This window comes from Ctenocephalides felis, unplaced genomic scaffold, assembly GCF_003426905.1.
Source record: "Ctenocephalides felis isolate EL2017-DRISC unplaced genomic scaffold, ASM342690v1 CF-g0.4_SCAFFOLD_01886, whole genome shotgun sequence".
Lineage (NCBI taxonomy): Eukaryota > Metazoa > Arthropoda > Insecta > Siphonaptera > Pulicidae > Ctenocephalides > Ctenocephalides felis.
In genome coordinates this window covers 80,432,217-80,451,333 of record NW_020538040.1, presented here as the reverse complement: position 1 = coordinate 80,451,333, position 19,117 = coordinate 80,432,217, and the positions used below count along the sequence as shown (strand labels likewise).

The 19,117-nt window shown below is 30.9% G+C and overlaps 1 protein-coding gene across 1 annotated transcript; it reads left to right on the top strand.

Moving 5' to 3' along the window:
* The first annotated feature begins 3,340 nt into the window (after positions 1–3,340).
* Positions 3,341–18,943, top strand: LOC113375427 (substance-K receptor-like). Its single transcript, XM_026615366.1, has 9 exons — positions 3,341–3,485; positions 8,490–8,722; positions 9,935–10,037; positions 11,433–11,636; positions 16,310–16,488; positions 16,707–16,850; positions 18,112–18,291; positions 18,377–18,538; positions 18,731–18,943. Exons 1-9 carry the CDS (start codon positions 3,341–3,343, stop codon positions 18,941–18,943), a joined length of 1,563 nt encoding a protein of 520 aa, XP_026471151.1.
* The last annotated feature ends 174 nt before the right edge of the window (positions 18,944–19,117 follow it).

The window sequence follows — 19,117 nt, the reverse complement described above, 5'->3', positions numbered from 1 at the left end:
TAAGTTCTTTGATTTCCAACGGAATATCTTGGAATGCAGGTGATGCTTGAGTTATAGGAGTTGTTTCATGAATTGAAGTCTTAATGTGTTGAAGCAAATCTTCAGTAGCCTTGTCAATTTCAGCATCGCTTTTGAGACTGATATGTAAATTTGTTCGTTCTTTCAAAACTTCTCGAAATGTTTCCCAATTTGTATATTTGCTATGTAATATATTTAAATTTATTTTTTGTATAACTGTGATTCCTATAGTTAAAACAATTGGAGAGTGATCTGAGGATAAATCGTATGATGGCTTAATATCCGTCACGTTCTCATTTATGTTATTCAAAATAAAGAAGTCGAGCAGGTCTGGTATTTTTTGAGGATCACTAGGCCAATATGTCGGGGTTCCAGTGGACAGAAATGAATAATTATTATTATTTAAGGTTCTCAGGAGCTCATTACCCTTGCTTGTGATCAGACGTGATCCCCAAGAAGTGTGCTTGCAGTTAAAATCACCACCTACAAGAAATTTCGCACCCAATTGATGGAAAAACTGTTCAAAATCTGTTTGCTTGATATTATGTCGTGGAGGGCAGTACACTGCTGAGATTGATAATTTATAAAGATGCATACTGACAAGTATTGTTGTTGCTTGTAGGTGTTCTTTTTGGTACGGAGGAAGTTCGGTGTGAACTATTGTATTTCGAATAAGTATGGCTGATCCTCCATGAGCCGTATCATCGGGGTGATTGCAATAGTGTAGTGTGTAATTCGGAATCTTGCAGAAAGAGAAGCTAGTAAAGTGGGTCTCGCTTATTAGCATTATGTCAATGTGATTCAAAGTAAGGAAAGTAGTTAATTCTAGCTTGTGCTGTAGGAGCCCATTGGTATTCCAAAGTGCAATTCTTATAAATTTAGCCATTACGGATTAATTTTATTTAATAAAGTTGTTAGCAGGTTTAAAACCACACCATTTTGATGAATTAATTGATTAAACATCTGTTTGAATTCGTGCATGAACTGAGCGAAGCTTGCAGATATGCCTGAAGCAGACTCTGGATTAACGTTGTTATTTAACGCCTGTGCATATGTTCGAGGGTGACCTTGATTAGCGATCTGATTTGGATTTAGATTCGGGTTAGTGGTAATAGTTGGATTAACCGTATGTCTGTTGTTGGATTTTTGGTTTATAAACGTTTGTGGTGTATTATGATTCATTTTTGGAAATATTTGATTATATACCTTCTTATATGCTGGGCATCCACGATAACTAGCTGCATGATCTCCGTCGCAATTTGTACAAAAATTTAATACATTTTCAGGTTTCTTGCAGTCTGATGCAGTATGATTGTTACCACAACGGGAACAAGTAAACGGCTTATTGCAGTAACGTTGAGTGTGACCGAATTGTTGGCATCTTTTGCATTGCACAACGGATTTATTATAGTGTGGCGGTTCTATACGAATTATGTTGTTAAGAATCTTTGTTACGCTGTATATGTCTTTGTTATTTTTTGCGGGTTCAAGATCAAGGTAAAATAAATTTAGTGGCTTCCTAGTTTCTCTGTGTAGTATATTTGTAACATTTCTTACTTCATGACCTATCTTCACGAACTCATTCTTGATTTCTGCAATGTCTGTGGTATGATGTAAATACCTGATTACAACACGATACGCCCTTTCCTCTTTTAGTTGATAAGTATGATGAATAACATTTGTTGCACGCAAATGTTTAGTTAGTTTTCTAAAAACATCAGAATTCTGACACATTAATTTAGTTACATTATTATTTAAGAAGCGAAAAGTGTATTGTTCGAGATCAATAATAGTGTTGATTTCATCCATCATATCTTTATAATTGTCGACGCCGTAAATAAAAATCGGTGGAGGTCTCTGGTTGGTTGTTGAGAAATCATTATTATTGGTAGTATTGATAATAGTGCTTGGTAACTGATTTATGTTATTTACCGGTTCGAATCTATTTGACAGAGTAACCGGAGTGCTATTAGTATCATCAGATAATTTACGCTTCTTACTTTGTACAATTTTTTTTGTTGTAACAAGTTGCCACGATTGTCTCGGATTAGTTGTACAAATATTTTCCGTATTGTATGTTTGAACTTTAGTTAATTGTTTGGGCATATTTTGATTTTGACTACATACCAGTTTTGAAGCAGTCACTGCAGGGTCTTGTGAATTGCATTGAATAGCTTTTTCAATATTGGCTACTTGCATTAGATCGACGTCCATATTGGTATTTGATGTTGAAATATGCTTATTAGCAGACGAAAGTTCTGTTTCCTTTAGACGCAATTGTTCATTGACATATTCAGAACATGTTAGTGAATTGTCGTAAAGCACGTTATATGTTTCCGTAATAGAAAATTTGTCCATAGTGTCCCCCGCAGGGTGACACTTCTCTAAGTTGTGTAAAGTTAGCACAGTGATTTGTCAAAAATTATTTACACAAAAACACTGATTAATCACACTGAAACTAAGTATAAGATCACTAGACACTCACAGCGCGTGTTTGATTTGCCATAAAATCAATTTTTAGTATTTATTATGGTTTAAATCCGCCAAAAAATTACTTTAAATAAACTAGGCGAAAATCAAATGACAGAAACCAAAGTTCGAATATGAAGTAGAAAAAGTATTAATACCGAATTTTTTGAAAACATTGGGATTTTTGTTGAACTTATAAATATGTTTCTTTAAGAATAGTTTTAATTTAATAGAGAGCTTAGCGTTTGAGGCTATGCTGAACGTAGATACTTCCATTTGCGCAATCAAGGCATCACTAGTGACTAAAGAAAAGTATACCGATTGGTACACAAAACAATGTCTATAAAAAGCTGGAGACGGGAAAGCTTCAAAATGGAGCCCCTTACGGCCATAATTAATTATAACGATGGAGGTGAATTGATTAATGGTAAAGGATGTTTATGTTAGAGTGGCGCCAAATGATATGCAAACAGAAGACATGATCATTGACCGTACTTTTACTGAGTTGACGCATTTGTACTATACCTTGAAGAATCATCTATTTGCAAAATCTACTTGAAGAAGCAGATAAACTAATCCCGTAAAATAATTTTTGGTTGAAGGACTATACAGAACTGAGTCAGGACAAAGCAGCAATCCATAAGGAGAAGGCAGTAGTTGATGAGGACAGAGCTACGCTCGATGAGAGCAAGGCTACACTGAACGATTGTAATGCTGCACGGGAGGACTACCTTAAGGCGGCACTGGACCGCGAGAGGATGGCACTAGATCAGGGGTGGAAGGCACTGGACCGCAACAGGATGGCACTGAACAAAGACTAAGCTGGTCGGAAGCAATCTCATCGATTTACAAAATGCAGAGAAATGCAATAGAAAAACTATTGCAAACCAGAGGAACAACCAAGGTAGAAGAAAACCAGAATGGACTAGAAAGAGACTCTAGTAAACAGCAGAAAGCGTGCGCAATCAAGACACTGAACAATACATATGTTCAATTAAGTGCTTGAATAAGAACATCGAATGGTACATGAACCATTGACAAGAGCTTTAAGTTAGAGATCCTGCGGCCGCAATTGTGACAATGGAGGTGGATGGAGTAATAGCAAAGCATATTTCTGTTAGAGTGGTGTTAGGCAAACAGTAAATATGGTCATTGGCCATACTTTCACAGAGGTGTGTTGCATTTGTATTATACCACAGAAGACGGTAGACTAATCTACATGTACAGGCAAATATGGATATTGTACAACCTATAAAACAAAGGCTCAAAAACGATAACAAAACTACCTGAAGTAGCGATTAAACTAATCCTTTGTTCAAATACTTCTGGAGGAATCCAACGGACTGGAGAAAACTCCTGATGAAGCAGAAGATGGAAGAAGAGGTCACTGGGCTGGGAGAAAACCACATTAGACCTGGATAAGAGGACACTGGATCGGAAAAAAATCACCAAGAACCAAAAGAACCCAAAAGTCACTCCCAACGAAACAGCCACAGGCCATCTAGGCTGAAGAATTACCAAGGCCGATTGGTAGCGATTTGGATAAAGGATTTCGAATAACTAATCTGTTTTTATAATAGCGAATTTGCCGACTGAGTTACCATTTTTAATACCCTTTGCCACGTATCTTCGAAACGACTGGACCTGCCTTGTCCAAAAACCAATCAGCACGCCTCCTTATTAATAGGAATCGAATGTTTTTTTGAATTATTCAAATTGGTTGATCCGTATTCCCGAAATCTTTGACAAAAATTATCTGCGCACGTACACACACACACATACGCACATCCATTTTTTCTAGGGTATGACAAAATGTTCAGATATCTCAGAAATTTTTGCGATTACTGAAAATTCACAACAAAATAAAGCTTTTAAAAAAAATAAATTACAGTACGGGAAGTTCTAGCAATTTGCCTTAATGCCATGCTCCATTTGTCACTTATTGAAACTGCACTTATTCCAATTGAGAAAACGCCGACGACGATTTTGATAAAGCTTGTACGACGATAGATTTCGTTGTCTGAAATAACATACTACAATATAAGCCTACGATGAGCGGTTGAATTAAAACATTTTCTTATAAGTTTGGAATTGCGCCGCGGGTTTTGGCGATTCTAATCAGAATCTATGCGAAGCAATGTAGGTTTAGTGTTTCGTAGTATTACAGTTGGCGTCCATGCTTAAATAAAATACATTTTTAGAAAGCGAAATTTATGAAATAAAATCGATTGAACAAATTAATTTATTAATACAACAATTTATATGATATTATAATTATAGATATTAATTAATATTAAAGTACATATGTTTGAAAAACATCAATCTGTAATCGCATTATTATTATTTTCTAGTGAAAGCGAAAATTTTATTTTTGTAATAAAGAGTTGAACATTTTTTTTTTTAATTTAATAAAGAGTTGATCATTTAATTTTTTTAATTTAAATACCCGATTCTTAATTCTTATTGATTAAGTTGATTATGTATAAGTATCGGAAAGTTTATCAACATGCCTCAAGGCAAAATGCCATTCACAATTTTGACATTCGAATTAGAATTCTTGTCTAAAACATGGATGAAATATTTTGCCTCCTACTGTTAGTTAATTATGAACAAACGGCATAGATGATCGTCGTGCAAAACTATCAGCGTGAATCCCTATCAAGTTGTATCGAATGGCCTTCAAATTTTTGAAATTTGCATAGCCATTTTTGAGAAAACGTGGACGAAAAGTAAAAGAATCCGCTCACATGCACACACACCTACTTTTAACAAATTTTGTTTCAAACGATTAATAATGACTTATGAGGCGAAAACAAACTTCTCCTTCGTAGAGTTAATAAATGTAGTAAACCATTTGTTATCCTATCGTTTAATACGTAGTAAATTTATTTTTAAAAATCAGCTTAGTTAAAAGCTTGTTTTATTATGTATATAAAAATGTATGCATTCTATTAGATAAGCTTATATTGTATTTACCGGCGTAAATAGTGTGTTACAGGGCGTATTCAGTTTTCAATGTCGATTTTAACAAAGGCTTTGTAAGTCCTTATTACAAATATAATTTTTGTTTATAAAACCTATCATTTCAACTAGTTTTCATATATAATGATAAAGTATTATGATGAGAAGTATCAAATGGCACATATGCTATATTTGTATTGGGTATAAACAATACAGAAATTTTATTCATCAACAAAAACAGTTTACTGAGATATAGTATATTAAAATCTTAAAATTTCAGGTTGTCATTATATACAATATAATTTCTTAATCTTTCTGCAAAAAATAACAAATTTACTTTCTGATCAAAGTAATAAAATTCAAAGACAAATAAAAATCACAAAACTTGAACTTTGATGATGAATCTAATACTACAGTTTTTATAAAAAATGAAGTAAGTGAACTCGGTAGTATATTTATATCAGTTATTTAATATCAAATTACAGCGTTGTTATTTAATATACTTGCAAAATTTTTCTTCTCATATTTAGAATATAAATAACTATTCAGAATATAAATATAAACTTGTGTTTTTTACGTGCAACAGCGCAAACCTCCAAAATTTAAAGATGCAGAAATTGTAAAACTGCAAATAGTATATGGGAGACTGGATACGGTTGTGTTAGGGTACGGTAGTGACAGTAGTCATAACAGCTAAACTATACTGATTTTGAGATAGGCTCCAAACTGAGGAAGACAAAGTATGTTTGTTTGAACAAGTTACCATTATTGCTTTCAGTAGGGGCTCAACGATAAAATGACCTGTAGACTGCAATGCTTTTAAAGTCAAAAATAAGAGTCAAAAGTAAGTTTTTCCGTTCGATATTTTTTAATAATAACTGTTACTTGTATGCGGATAACTTTGTGAGTTATTTTGCTATAAGTTGTTAGCAGTTAATTACCTGCAATTAGTTTTTGCGAGGATAATTTGATCATTACTATAATTTGACTCCAAAAGTGTGTGTTGGGTACGGTGGTTGCGACATATTTTGTGGATACGATTGTTACATGTACAATCAAGGTTTTACATGATTTCTTATTAACATTGTTTAAAAATTTATGTTATATTATAAGCCTTGTTTAAATGATTTTGATGTGTTGTGTCACAAATTTCTGACAATAAAAGTCGCCACTGATCAAAAGTTATTCTGGTGTTGTTTTTAGCCTATCTTTATATCTGTCACAACCGCCCCTTGGGTGTGGACGGTTGTGACATTCTCTTGAAATGATTTAAGGTCAGTATTTCAGTATTTACACGTAGTCCAATGCTAAAATTACCATATTTACTTTTTCCCCTGATAACTGGCAAATAAACACAATTATTGCTGATAAAAAAGGGACCATCCCCCCCGACCGAGTCCTCGTTACTAAAAAATTACAATTGAAATTATCATATTGCACAAGGTTGAGGTTAAGAAGCAATAAAACTAGTTATAAAGGGTTTTGTTAAATTGAGCCATACTGATATGATTTTCTCCAATTCGACTCTTAGAAAGCACTTTATGAATTATCGTTGCTGGAGCAATAAAATGCGATAAAAGGAATGCATTAAATTAATATGATAGCGATGATTTTGAAGCTCAAGCTTTTTATCAGTACAATTCAGGAGCTTTATTGATTAACATTGTCCGAAATATTATTTTGACTGATTGTGGGTGAGTCCCTGAAATTTACACACACTCATGTAATATATATATATATATATATATATATATATATATTATAATATTTAAAATAATGTGCAATTAATAGTTAGATGTACCAAAAGATGATTAACACAAATTTCATGCGACGCTCATATAAAACGTGAACGAAACATTTAAATATATTTTATAAACTACATGTAAGTTATTATCACAAGTTAATGAAAATTAGTTAAGCGATAAATTATTATTAAAAATAATAAAGAGGAATATTTCTGTGAAATGAAAAAAGTAAAACTATAATATAATATCTATAGTGATTTTTTTTAATTTATTTAGTTCTCAATTACAGTTTGTCAAAAAAAATACGTGAACAATTTTACAAAACAACTTCAATTTTAAAAAATTATCATGGCAACAAGAACAAAAAAAATTGTCTAATCATCGTTTCAATTTTAACATTGTATGAAATCTTATACTAATCTAAAATTTTAAATTAAAAATATATAAATGTAATCCTACAGAAAAGAATATATTGTGAATTGTTTTTATAAATCGAGAATGTAGAAAGTTTTTTATAAAGAATGAATTAAATAAATATTTTATTGAGAAAAAAGGAGGTTTTTGATCCGCTTAGAATGAATTGAAAAAACGTTTTGGTAGTGTGAAAAAATCATTAATTTTTGAGAAAGGCAGGTTTAGCAATTTTAAAATTTGAAAAAATTGAATAAAAATTAATCCAGTTTCAAACTTTATTATAATTTTCAAAAATATTCAAATTTAAAAAAAAAATATAAGGTTGTCGGATGTCTTCACTCAGTTCGGCCCGATGGTCCGATTAGGATTTGTTTAAACATATATGTTCACATTTCTTGTAAACACACACATAAGTTTTTTGTAAAAAGCGTTTGTCGTCCAAATATTAATGGCAAACATAAATTTTTATCATTTTACTTAATTTTTTCTTTTATTCTTTCATAACTCAAATGATACTTTTTCATACTCTCAATATTTTTATCTAATTTAAATTAATATAAATGGAACAGATTTTTATTTATTGAAAACGGAAGACCAGAGAAAACAGACCTGAACACGCTAACATACATACAAAATTATCATGAATTTGACAAAAGTAGAATGTATGTGTCATTTCTTTTTGTAAGTTCAATATGAAATCAAAATATACTAAATTTGATATTTCAGTTTCCGCATTTCATTTAAATTCTATTGCCGCCTGCGATTTCTTCTTATGTTTGCGTAGACAAAAAATATAAAATTAATTAATAACATCAATTAATTTTTAATAACAAGGAGAAAATAAATACAGAAGTAAATAATCGTATGAAATATTAATTTTAGTTCAAACACAAATGTGTATTACACAAATTGCGTTCGACTTTGGAACAAGTTCCGACGTAATCTGGAACTGTTCCTGGGACGATATATCCTTAGGAAATTCAAGTCTGGATTCAAATGAATTTCAAGCCACAAATTGCACAAAACATGAATCCGATCACTGGTTTCACATGGAATTGGACGCAAATAATCAATACCATCCAATTAAATATGAGTGGAATGAGAACATCGTAGACGTAAGTTAAAAAATAAAAATTATACTCCTTCTATTTGCTCAAGAAATTATGTTTAACTCTGACCATCATTATCGACGTAACTAATTCTCCAATTTAGCTTGAATACATACACGATTATGATCAATATCTAAATTGGTAACCAATTCGATTTTAAATATGGAACAACGATTAGAATATTGTTTCAATATAACTTAAGGGGCACAACTAGTGTAACCGCCTAAAAAAAGGTGATTTTTGGAAATTTATATTAAAAAAACTACTTTATCAATGATTTCAAAATTTTAGGAATATTTTTATACATGTTTTAAGAATACATAGTAAAATTTTCGAAGAAAAAAAATAAATATTTTTTCAAGTTATCATCGATCTCCAACGGCGCGACAATAAAAAGGCCCTTCACTGCTGCAGTGATTCCGGCCTTCTACGTGGATGAAATTTAAAAAAAAAATTCGTTAAACTAGATAATATTGTCTGTAAAATACACTATGATAAAGAAAAAAAAAATTGGCAAAATGACGGTGTTTTTTTTTAAAAAAAAGTCGAATTTTACCCAAAATTTTAGTCGTTTTTGGACTGCCAAAATTCGATTTTTGATCCGATCAAAAAATCGATAGTTTATTTTACGGAGAACTATATATATATATATATATATATATATATATATATATATATATATATTCTTTAAATGGCTGTGACTCAGAAACTATTTAAGATATCGATTTAAAATTTTGGTATGTTATTTTTAAAGGTATAACCTATTAAAAAGTCTTTGTATCTTTAATAAGTTTTATATGATCTATAAATAATATTAAAATAAATGCACTTGTAGCGCACAAATTCTTTTATTTGCAATTTTGGTTTAAATGCATAACGAATTGTGATGTTAAAAATATTAAATTCTAATTGTTTTTGTATAAATTTGAAAAATATGTGTATCGAATGGTGGAAAAAATAATATATAATTCACATTTAATGTTACTACAATGTACAAAATTCAGTCTGATCTAAATTTGCACAACACGCATAAACGATGATGTGATAATTATGCTAAAAGATGTATACAAAAAATACCCCACCCAAACAAATAAAATAGGCACCTCAATTAAAAAACGCGTTTCATCTTATCAATTTATGATAACGCCACATTTAATATAGTGCATATAGTCTAGACTCAAAAACAAGATAACACTAATAGATTTTTACCTTGTCCAGGATGCCTACTACGGCCAACACGATTTTCCGAATGAGCTTTGGATCGTTTCCCCGAGCTGGGAGATAGCTGCTAAAACACTAGCGTTCTTGCCAGTAATCGTAGGTAGTTTTCTGATATACCTGCAAGAAAATCATAATAATAAAATTCAATTTTTGTTATTACTTAATACAAACATATAATATATTGATTTAAATTATTTGTAATTGTAGTATGGGCATAATGAGCGGGATGATCACAATCGTTTTTTGTTTTACAATAAGAAGACGTTATATAACATTAAACGTGGAATTTCTGTAAAATTCATTTTATATCGAGAAACAAGAAGAATTTTGAAATAATTTTTGGAACAGTTACAATTCAAACATACGAGTATACAGTAAAACTAAGTTTATAGAATGTACTTTGTTGGAAAATGTACATCGGACAGAACATCTTTCATAAAAATCAATGCAAATCATAGTTAAGCCTTTCATGTCAAAATAATATTCCATATTAATTACAATATGCAACTTCTATAGAAGTAGAGTAAAATTGCAAGAGTTTTGCTACGAAAAACAATGAAATGAATCAGTATTGCTTGTTAAAAGAGTTAAAATTCGTGATTTTGTTTCTAATATTTTTTCTTATTTTGCTTGCATTCATTCACCACTGTCCTAAACACGATAATATGAAAAAATGGTATGAATGATGAATTTTGCAATAAATAGAAGCATCCACCGATGTTTTCACCGAGATTAATTTTTAGATCAGAACCTGTATTAAACAAATCAAAACTAACTTAACTAACTTGACAAATCTGATATCATGCACTAATAATATCAATTTTTACTTGAAAATATAGATCAACAATATATCCTATTGAAAATATCCCATTTAGGCAATGAGTTTAACTCTGAGTGATACTAAAATTAAAGTGTGAACGCAATATTTGTTTTAAAACAGGAATCAGACTTTATGGGCTGTTTCCAGGATACTTCGTAACTACGTAGCTCTTATTATTAGAATTATAGTAGTCATATATTTCTTATATCTTTATTAGTAGAATTTTTCTAATATTGATGATATATTTTTATTTGAACCATCCAACCAACGTTGCCGTAGAAGGGCTGTTTTTATGTTGCAACATATTTCCAGGTATATTTTCAAATTGGTGAAAATCGAACTCTAAACCTTCGGTTTCGTTATATTTGAATAGTTAACTCGTTAACTTACGATTTAGATTCGAAAATGTCGGGTCAAAGTTGTTCGAGTTGGCGCGGCGTTTGTGACTATTTTCCCTCATAGTGTACGATTTGACACAAAAATAAAAATAATTTTGTGTTTTATGGTTTCGTATGAATAAATATTTTATAATACTTGCGTTCGCCATACCGGGCCATGCCCGAAATGCGTAATATTTGCTTCTGGCCTTATTTTAAGTTAAGGAGTTTAGCGAGACAATAATAAATGTTGTTTTAGTGAGTTTCAGCTTAAAATTATTGATGTATAATTTTTCAGGTGGGATTTTAGGAAATTTTGCCCTTCTTCATGCGATGTTTCGCTTTAAACCATTACGGACGCCAACTAATATGATGATTGCCAATATGGCTTTTGCTGATCTTCTAACGTTGCTGGTATCGCCGGTCATGCTTCTTATGCACGACTTTTTTCAGAATTATATGCTAGGAGCGTTTGGTTGCAAGTTTGAAGGATTCATCGATGGTATGATTTATACACACATATATTATATATATTATACACATATATTATACTGTGCGCGCTGTTCGATGTGAGCGCTACAGTTAACTGGTGGAAAAAATTCTGAGAATGATACAATAATTTGGTATTTTTCGAGGGTTCCGGAAAGCGCGTTTACCAAAAATACCAAATTATTGTATCATTCTCAGAATTTATTCCACCAGTTAACTGTGGCGCTCACATCGAACAGCGCGTACAGTCGTCCAAATCCAGCACATGACGAATATATTCGTCAATTAAAGTTTTGAATCGGTACTTTTAGTAGATGCTCCTTGCGTTCTGTTTTGTACTAATGACCGTTCACGTGTATGCATTTTACATTCAGAACACGAATTAGAATTAATTAAATTAAATATTAATTAATACAATTGTACAATTACTAACATGGCCTATAAGTTTTTTTTAAAAGATGTCGATTGGAAATCGCATTGACTAGGTTGTGGCACAAACCAAAAATTAAACAAACAGTTTAAATGTTATTATTTCCACTGGCACTGACAAAAAATCCGTTTTATCACTTAAACTGTTTGCTGCCCTGTCATTGGTCAATTGAGGTTTGTTTTCATTTTTTTTTTTCAGAAAAACTACATAAATTTATAAATTTGCAAAAATAAAAAAATCAAATATCTTTTTGAATATTCATAGAAATAAATTTGATACAATTAAACTAATTTGATAGTATTCTTTTATATTTGCAAAATTATAAAATACAAAGTTTTAATTTATATTTCTTGAAATAACAGATGTTATTAAAAAGAATTCGCTAATTATATTACATTTTTTTCTGAATTTCCAACCAATGAAGCCCTACAAAATTTGCCGCCCTGGGCACTAGCCCCTTCCCCTACTGTAAATTCATCACTGGTCTTACAATTAGTCTCAAAAACTTCCAAACATCTTGATATTTTAGAGTATATTTCTTTTTTTTGAAAAAAAAACACTTGAAAATTTAAAAGCAAATGGTCACTGTTTTATGCGCATGACGAATTCGGATACTCTGTTGTCTCAAAAACTTTCGATTTTTTTTTTTGAATAATTTAAATCGGTTGTCCTGAGCGCCCAAAAAATGTATCCATGCATACAAACATACTACACACACACACATAAGAAAGTTGATAAAATAAATAAAATTTTACTTTGCAATGCTTGGCGGGTCACAGAAAAATATTTAAAGGGCTCCATAAAGCCCGCGGGCCGCGGGACGTTATTCTATTCGACGCTTCAATGCGATCTGAGTCATTGTGTATACAAGCTGCTGAGTGCCTTAGAAGAGGCAGCCAAGTGATATGCCAATCTTAAGTCGTCCCCTCAGGGAGACAAGCCCAGCGGAAAGTGTTCTCTTGTTGATTATTATGCTGAATTGCATAAATGGCGAAACAAACACTAAACGCATGTATTAAATATTGATACAATAGCCACTAGTTTTTTTTGCAATATTTTAACTTAAATGAAACTAGTGGGGCGCATGGCATCGTGCCTTAGGGCAAATTGCTGGAACTTCCCGTACCAAAAATTATTTTTCAAAAAAATTGGAAAACGATTGACATTTTTCAAAAAAATTTACTTCAAAAAAATTAAATTTTTGAGAAACTATAAATTCGACAAAAAATTACTTTTTTGAAATAATTTTTTTTTTTTTGAAAAAAAAAATGTTTTCTTTATTTTGACATATTTTGGAAATTCTGAACTTTTTTTCAAAGCAATCGTACTGCTTTACCTGCATGGAGACAAAATATCAAAGCGCGTAAGCGTCGCGTCGCCGTCTAACGGATGAACATTGGTACGGAACCCATAGGAATGTAAACAAAATTTATACTTATTATTAAAATCTCTATAAAATATCTGATAATTTGATCGGAATATATCTAATGATCATTTTAGACCGCCAAATGCCTTTTTTTTTACTTTTTTCATTAGATCTCAGAACCGCTAGACCTAGAGATGCCAAAATATTCAGAAACCTTTGAAACGTAAAGATATATAAAAAAATTTATTTCCCATTTTTTTGCGATTACTATAACTTGCCCTACGGGAAGTTAATAAAAATGGTTGGAAAGATGATTTTTTTTTAAATTATTTTTGAACAGCAATCAGAACGTCCTATAAGCTGTATATAATTTCTGTAATAGGGCGAGTATTTTATTGGTGCAGCAATGCCGGGTGAGGGCTGTTTTTAATTGTAAACATTACTATCTATATTTCCAAGTGAAAATCGTTGTCACTGCTGCCTGACAACAGGCTGCACGAAGTGGGTATCGAACCCGGGACCTCTGATTCAGGTCCCGTCGCTCTTAACCGCTTACGCTAGCCCACGGGCGAGCCGGAAAGATGATTGGTATCAATGTATCACTCTCATCGAAGATTACAATAATAAATAACTCCTTAACTTACAAGTTAGATTCGATAATGTTGAGCTAAAGTTGTACAAGCTGGCGCGGCGTTCCAGACTATTTTGTCAAACAGTGTACAGTTTATAACAAAATAAGAATATTTTTCTTTTCTATAGTTTTGTATAAATAAATATTTTGTAATAGGTGCGATTACCGTAAAGCGTAATATTTGTTTGCGGCCCGATTGTCTTACGCGGGCTATGCTGTTTGGCCTGGCCAAGTTAAGGGGTTAAAGTAGAAAATTTACGAAATATGCTTTTTTTAATTAAACCGGATACTTACTTGGTGATGATTGCACTAAACAGAGGAAAACCAAGAAACTCTTAAGATCTAATATTAATTATCGAAACTAAATTGACGGCACATAACGTAAGTTCCAAAAAAAGAACTTAAATTAGCAATAGCAATGGTAACCTAATAAATGCCAAAAAAACTCACCTTATTTCAACACTTTATTTAACAAAACACGAAACACTATTTTAATAAAAAATCTCATAAGCACAAATCACTGTTGTCTTCTGAGCACTATCATTATGGTCTATTGAGCACTTGCACAAAACGTTATTGTCTTCTAAGAGGAAAATTGTATAACTAACACTTTTAAGGTTAAATGCAAAATTACGCACATTTTGTTTATTTGATGTGATGTGACGTTGCTTTCATTTGTGCAATTCGGTCAGGTTTGGCCGTTGCGCGCCAAATTTGAAATGTTATTGTTGTTCCTTTTAAATTCATTATTATTCAACTAATTATGATGATATATTTTTCTTATAAAGGTGACCATATCTTTTCGAGTCAAAACCGAGACGGCAATTTTTACAGTTATGCTAATTCGGGATGAGACGGAAGCTTTATGCCAAATACTTTAAATATGATTTTAAAATAATATAAATACTATTTAAAGATACAATAAAATTTTTAAAACAGGTTTTTTTAGAATAAATATTATTTTTTATATCAGAGTTGCGGACTTTTAGTAAGAACTTTATTATTCGATTATATGTTAAACTTTTCTTTTACCTATGATGTTATATTATATCTTATATTTATCTAAAAAAATTATAACTTGTTTGTTCGTGATCATAATTTTGGTTTCATACTTTTTCGTGAAATTGAATATGTAAAAGTTGAATATATTATTATGAGATGCTATTTAAACCCGTCTTTGGAGTTTTGTATCAGGAATTTTTTTCATTCATAACGTCTTGTTTCATATAAGGGTCATTCTTCTACAAATCGTACGGATTTTCGAAAAAATAAAATGTCACATTTTAGAATCGTCTGAAATTTTTTTCACAGATATTATACATAAAATCATTTGACACGTATTTCAGGATTTTGCTGAAAAAATTTTTTTACGTAAATATTTTCGATTGAAATATAGATTTTTTGCTTAATTTCTATGAACATCATCTGCGGTAAATTAATTATCTCCGGATGTGCTGATCGGATCAGTATTATTTTTTTTTTTATTACACTCATATTGTAGTGAACTTTGTAATGATTAAAATTTTTGTTTTTGTTTTTGCAATTTTCTTAACAATAACAACCCTTAAATATTTACAAAGGTTTTACTCAGCTTTACCCCAACTTGAATCGATCCAAAAAAAAACACATATTTTTTCTTTTTTTCTCTGCAACAAAATTCTTTTTACAATTTGTTGGAGACTTTGTGACATCGAAAGATATTAAATATTTTCAAGAGCGAGCCGCGCTTTTCCCGTAGGGGACCTCAAAGACTTGTACTCATTTGTCACTTTCGAATGACAATCTTATTGTTTTTCGGTTGAAAAATATTTTATAATTTCGCTTCTGGCAAAACATGAATATATATTCGAAAAAAAAACATTAGGGGAGAGCGGAGCTTAAAAGTTCGTGGGTAAAAAGAACCACTGCTAATAACTCAAAAACAAGTAAAGTTAGAAATTTTTTAACAACAATATTTGAATGTCTTTTCTATTCTATCTAGGGATCTATTTTCAATTTAAATATGTTTCATTTTTCACATTTTCAAAAAAATCAAAAATTTTACATTTTTTTCTCGTAACTAAAATTACACGTAATGTTTGGTTGGGAGGGGGGGTAGTTTTGAATATCAATCCGTATCACCAAGGGTAAGGGGGTCTAAAAATCCTTAAAAAATCGATCACGTGGTTAATGTACGCTCCCTTATATACCAATCTTGTATTACCCAATGGAATGTATAATTTTTAAAATGAGTAAAAATTGAAACAATTGTTTTTTCAGCAACTTTGCTTATATCAGGAGTTCTCAATCTTTGTGCTGTAAGTTATGATCGATTGACGGCTATAGTTTTACCTCAAGAAACACGCCTGACTAAACGGGGTGTGAGATATGTTATGGCAGCTACTTGGCTGATTGGCTTTTTAGTGGCTACGCCGCTTGCAGTATTTAGGATTTATAAAGTTAGTAATATTGATATAACTTTTATATAAATAGTTGACATTTGCTTACTAAATTTTATTATTTACTAAAAGTCTATAACAATGTGTATTATTTTCTTACCCAATCTTATAAGCAAGCATTGCAGTAGACGATCGATCTTTTGGGTCGCTGCATACAAAGATTAAGAATTAATAATAAACGTTTTATTATCAATTTTAAATTATGTTTTATATTTCAGGAGCGACAATGGAAGAACGTGTTAGAAACATATTGCAAAGAAGACCGCACGTTTCTTCCCATATATTGGCATGTTATCATTGCAGCTCTTGTTTGGCTACCATTAGGCGTCATGCTCATCTGTTACGTGGCTATTTTTCTTAAGGTATATAATAAATTACATTAAACCAAAGTAATATATAAATTTAAAATAAAATTTTTAATTTTATAATTTATGTATATGGTCCAAACAAATGTTCTCGACATTTTCGACAGTATGGAAAACCGATTTGTATGATTGAAAAACCATTCATCAATCGCGAGGCGTTTTTGCAGAAGGCAATTTGTCCGTTTCGGATGAATGGAGCGCAAGTGGAGGGTGTGAAAATGGTCATGCAGTTTTTGAAAGAACGGATCAGCCGATTAAATTAATTCAAACAACATTTTGCTTGAGTAGACGGTGTGCAAAAAAGCATTTACAGAAAAATTAGAAATTATAAACAATTTAAAAAAAATTCAAAGTATCAAAAAATTCAAATTTTCGAAATTTTCCATCATTTTCAAAAAAAAACTAAATTTTGATAAATTTCAAAAATATCAAAATTAAAAAAAAAATCGATTTCTTACAAAAATTTGAAAATATTTCGAAATTTTAAAATAAAATCGAATATTTGCAAAAATTTCCAAATTATCAAAAAATTTAGAAAAAAACTTTTTTTTTAAATTCCAAAAAAATTTCAAAATTTTGAAAACAATTCTAACCTATCAAAAAAAAAAATCAAATTTAAAAAAAATAAACAAATTTATTATAAACATATACACAATTGTTTGATGAATACGCTCGTCGCCTAATTTAGAAAGCACTTATAAGTATACAGTATGCATTTATAATAAATAATCTATTTAAAATTATTCAAAACAATTATTGAGTATTTTCATATCTCGAATGTTTAATTACGGTACGGGAAGTTCCAGCAATTTGCCTTAAGACACGATGCCATGCGCCCCACTAGTTTCACTTTTGCTTTATATATATATATATATATATATATATATATATATAAACTATATAAATAATAATTAGCCCTGTGTTTAACACAAAATATTTCATTTCTGGTACTTCAGTTTGTTCTGGAATAGTATCCTATTCACATATTGATTTTAAATAAAATAATTTTTTGAATAAGCTGGTATGTTTTAATTTTTGTGATTTTTATAATTTTGGGCAATTTAAACTCTCATAGATTCGAATAATATTTTTAAGATATTATTGCTTAGTTCGTATACCCAAACCTGAGTTTTGATGCATAATTTTTTTTATTCTAATATTAAAATGATTTTTGCACAAAACTGTCTTTTTATAATAGAAAATAAGTTAAATAAAATCTGAAAAAATGCTGAATTTCTATTATTAATATAAATTTCAGTTAGATCGCTATGAATCGATGGTACTTCGAAGAGAGCATCCTATAACCGTGAGGCATAAAACCCGCGTGGCAAAGATGTTGTTCATTGTGGTCATAGTTTTTGTGATTTGCCATTTTCCTTTTACAGCTCTCGTATTTTATAGAAGCCAAAAATTAAAAAGTGACTCTCAAATGAATCAGGTAAATAACATTTAACGCAATTAAGCACATGGGGATGTTTGCAATTTTTATAAATGATTTCCTACGGCATATTTCATCTCCGCAGGTGGATGCATCGTTTCAAATTCTTTGGTTTTCATCGCACTACTTAGTTTTTCTAAACGCTGCTCTTAATCCCATTATTTATGGCCTAACAAATGAAAACTTCAGAAAAGCGTTCAGACAATCAGCATTGTGCAAATGCTTTTTCAGTGCACCATCAGAAAAGGTAAATATAGTTTGTAAAATTTTTCATTCGAATAATCACTGATGATATCATACATTTAATTATAACATCTTTTATTATTTTTTGCGCTCTTACAGGAATATAAATTAGTCTATTTATGCCAAAAATGCATATTTTCATATATTTATAAAATATTATTTTTATTATTAATAATAATTATTATCTTTATTACAGCCAAAAGTTCGATCACCGTATCGTTTCTTCTTCGGTCGTGGTGTATTGCAACCCCGATTAGATTTGATTAAAGATGAAAAAGCACCACAAAATAGTTTCAAATTTTTGGAAAATGCTGATAGCGACCCAAAGTCCAAGAAAAGTTATACACAGAATGATGGCCTTGATTCGAGCAAACTTACGCCTCTTCCAATTACGGAAGGCTTCATATAAAATTTTGTAATTATAAAAAATGCCATTGAGGTAGTTATAACATTACCAGTGGCGTCGGAACCAAATTTTTGATGGGTGGGCTCGTTTTTTTTTAGATAGGCAGCCAGTGGTCTCGTGGCTGACCCCATCAAAATTCATGGGTGGGCTCAAGCCCACACAGCCCACACGGTTCCG

Coding starts and splice junctions, on each gene's coding strand:
- LOC113375427 (XM_026615366.1), top strand. CDS start 3,341: ATGCAGAGAAATGCAATAGAAAAACTATTGCAAACCAGAGGAACAACC. Junction 3,486..8,489: donor CAATACATATGTTCAATTAA/GTGCTTGAATAA, acceptor TATTAATTTTAG/TTCAAACACAAATGTGTATT. Junction 18,292..18,376: donor GTGACTCTCAAATGAATCAG/GTAAATAACATT, acceptor TCATCTCCGCAG/GTGGATGCATCGTTTCAAAT.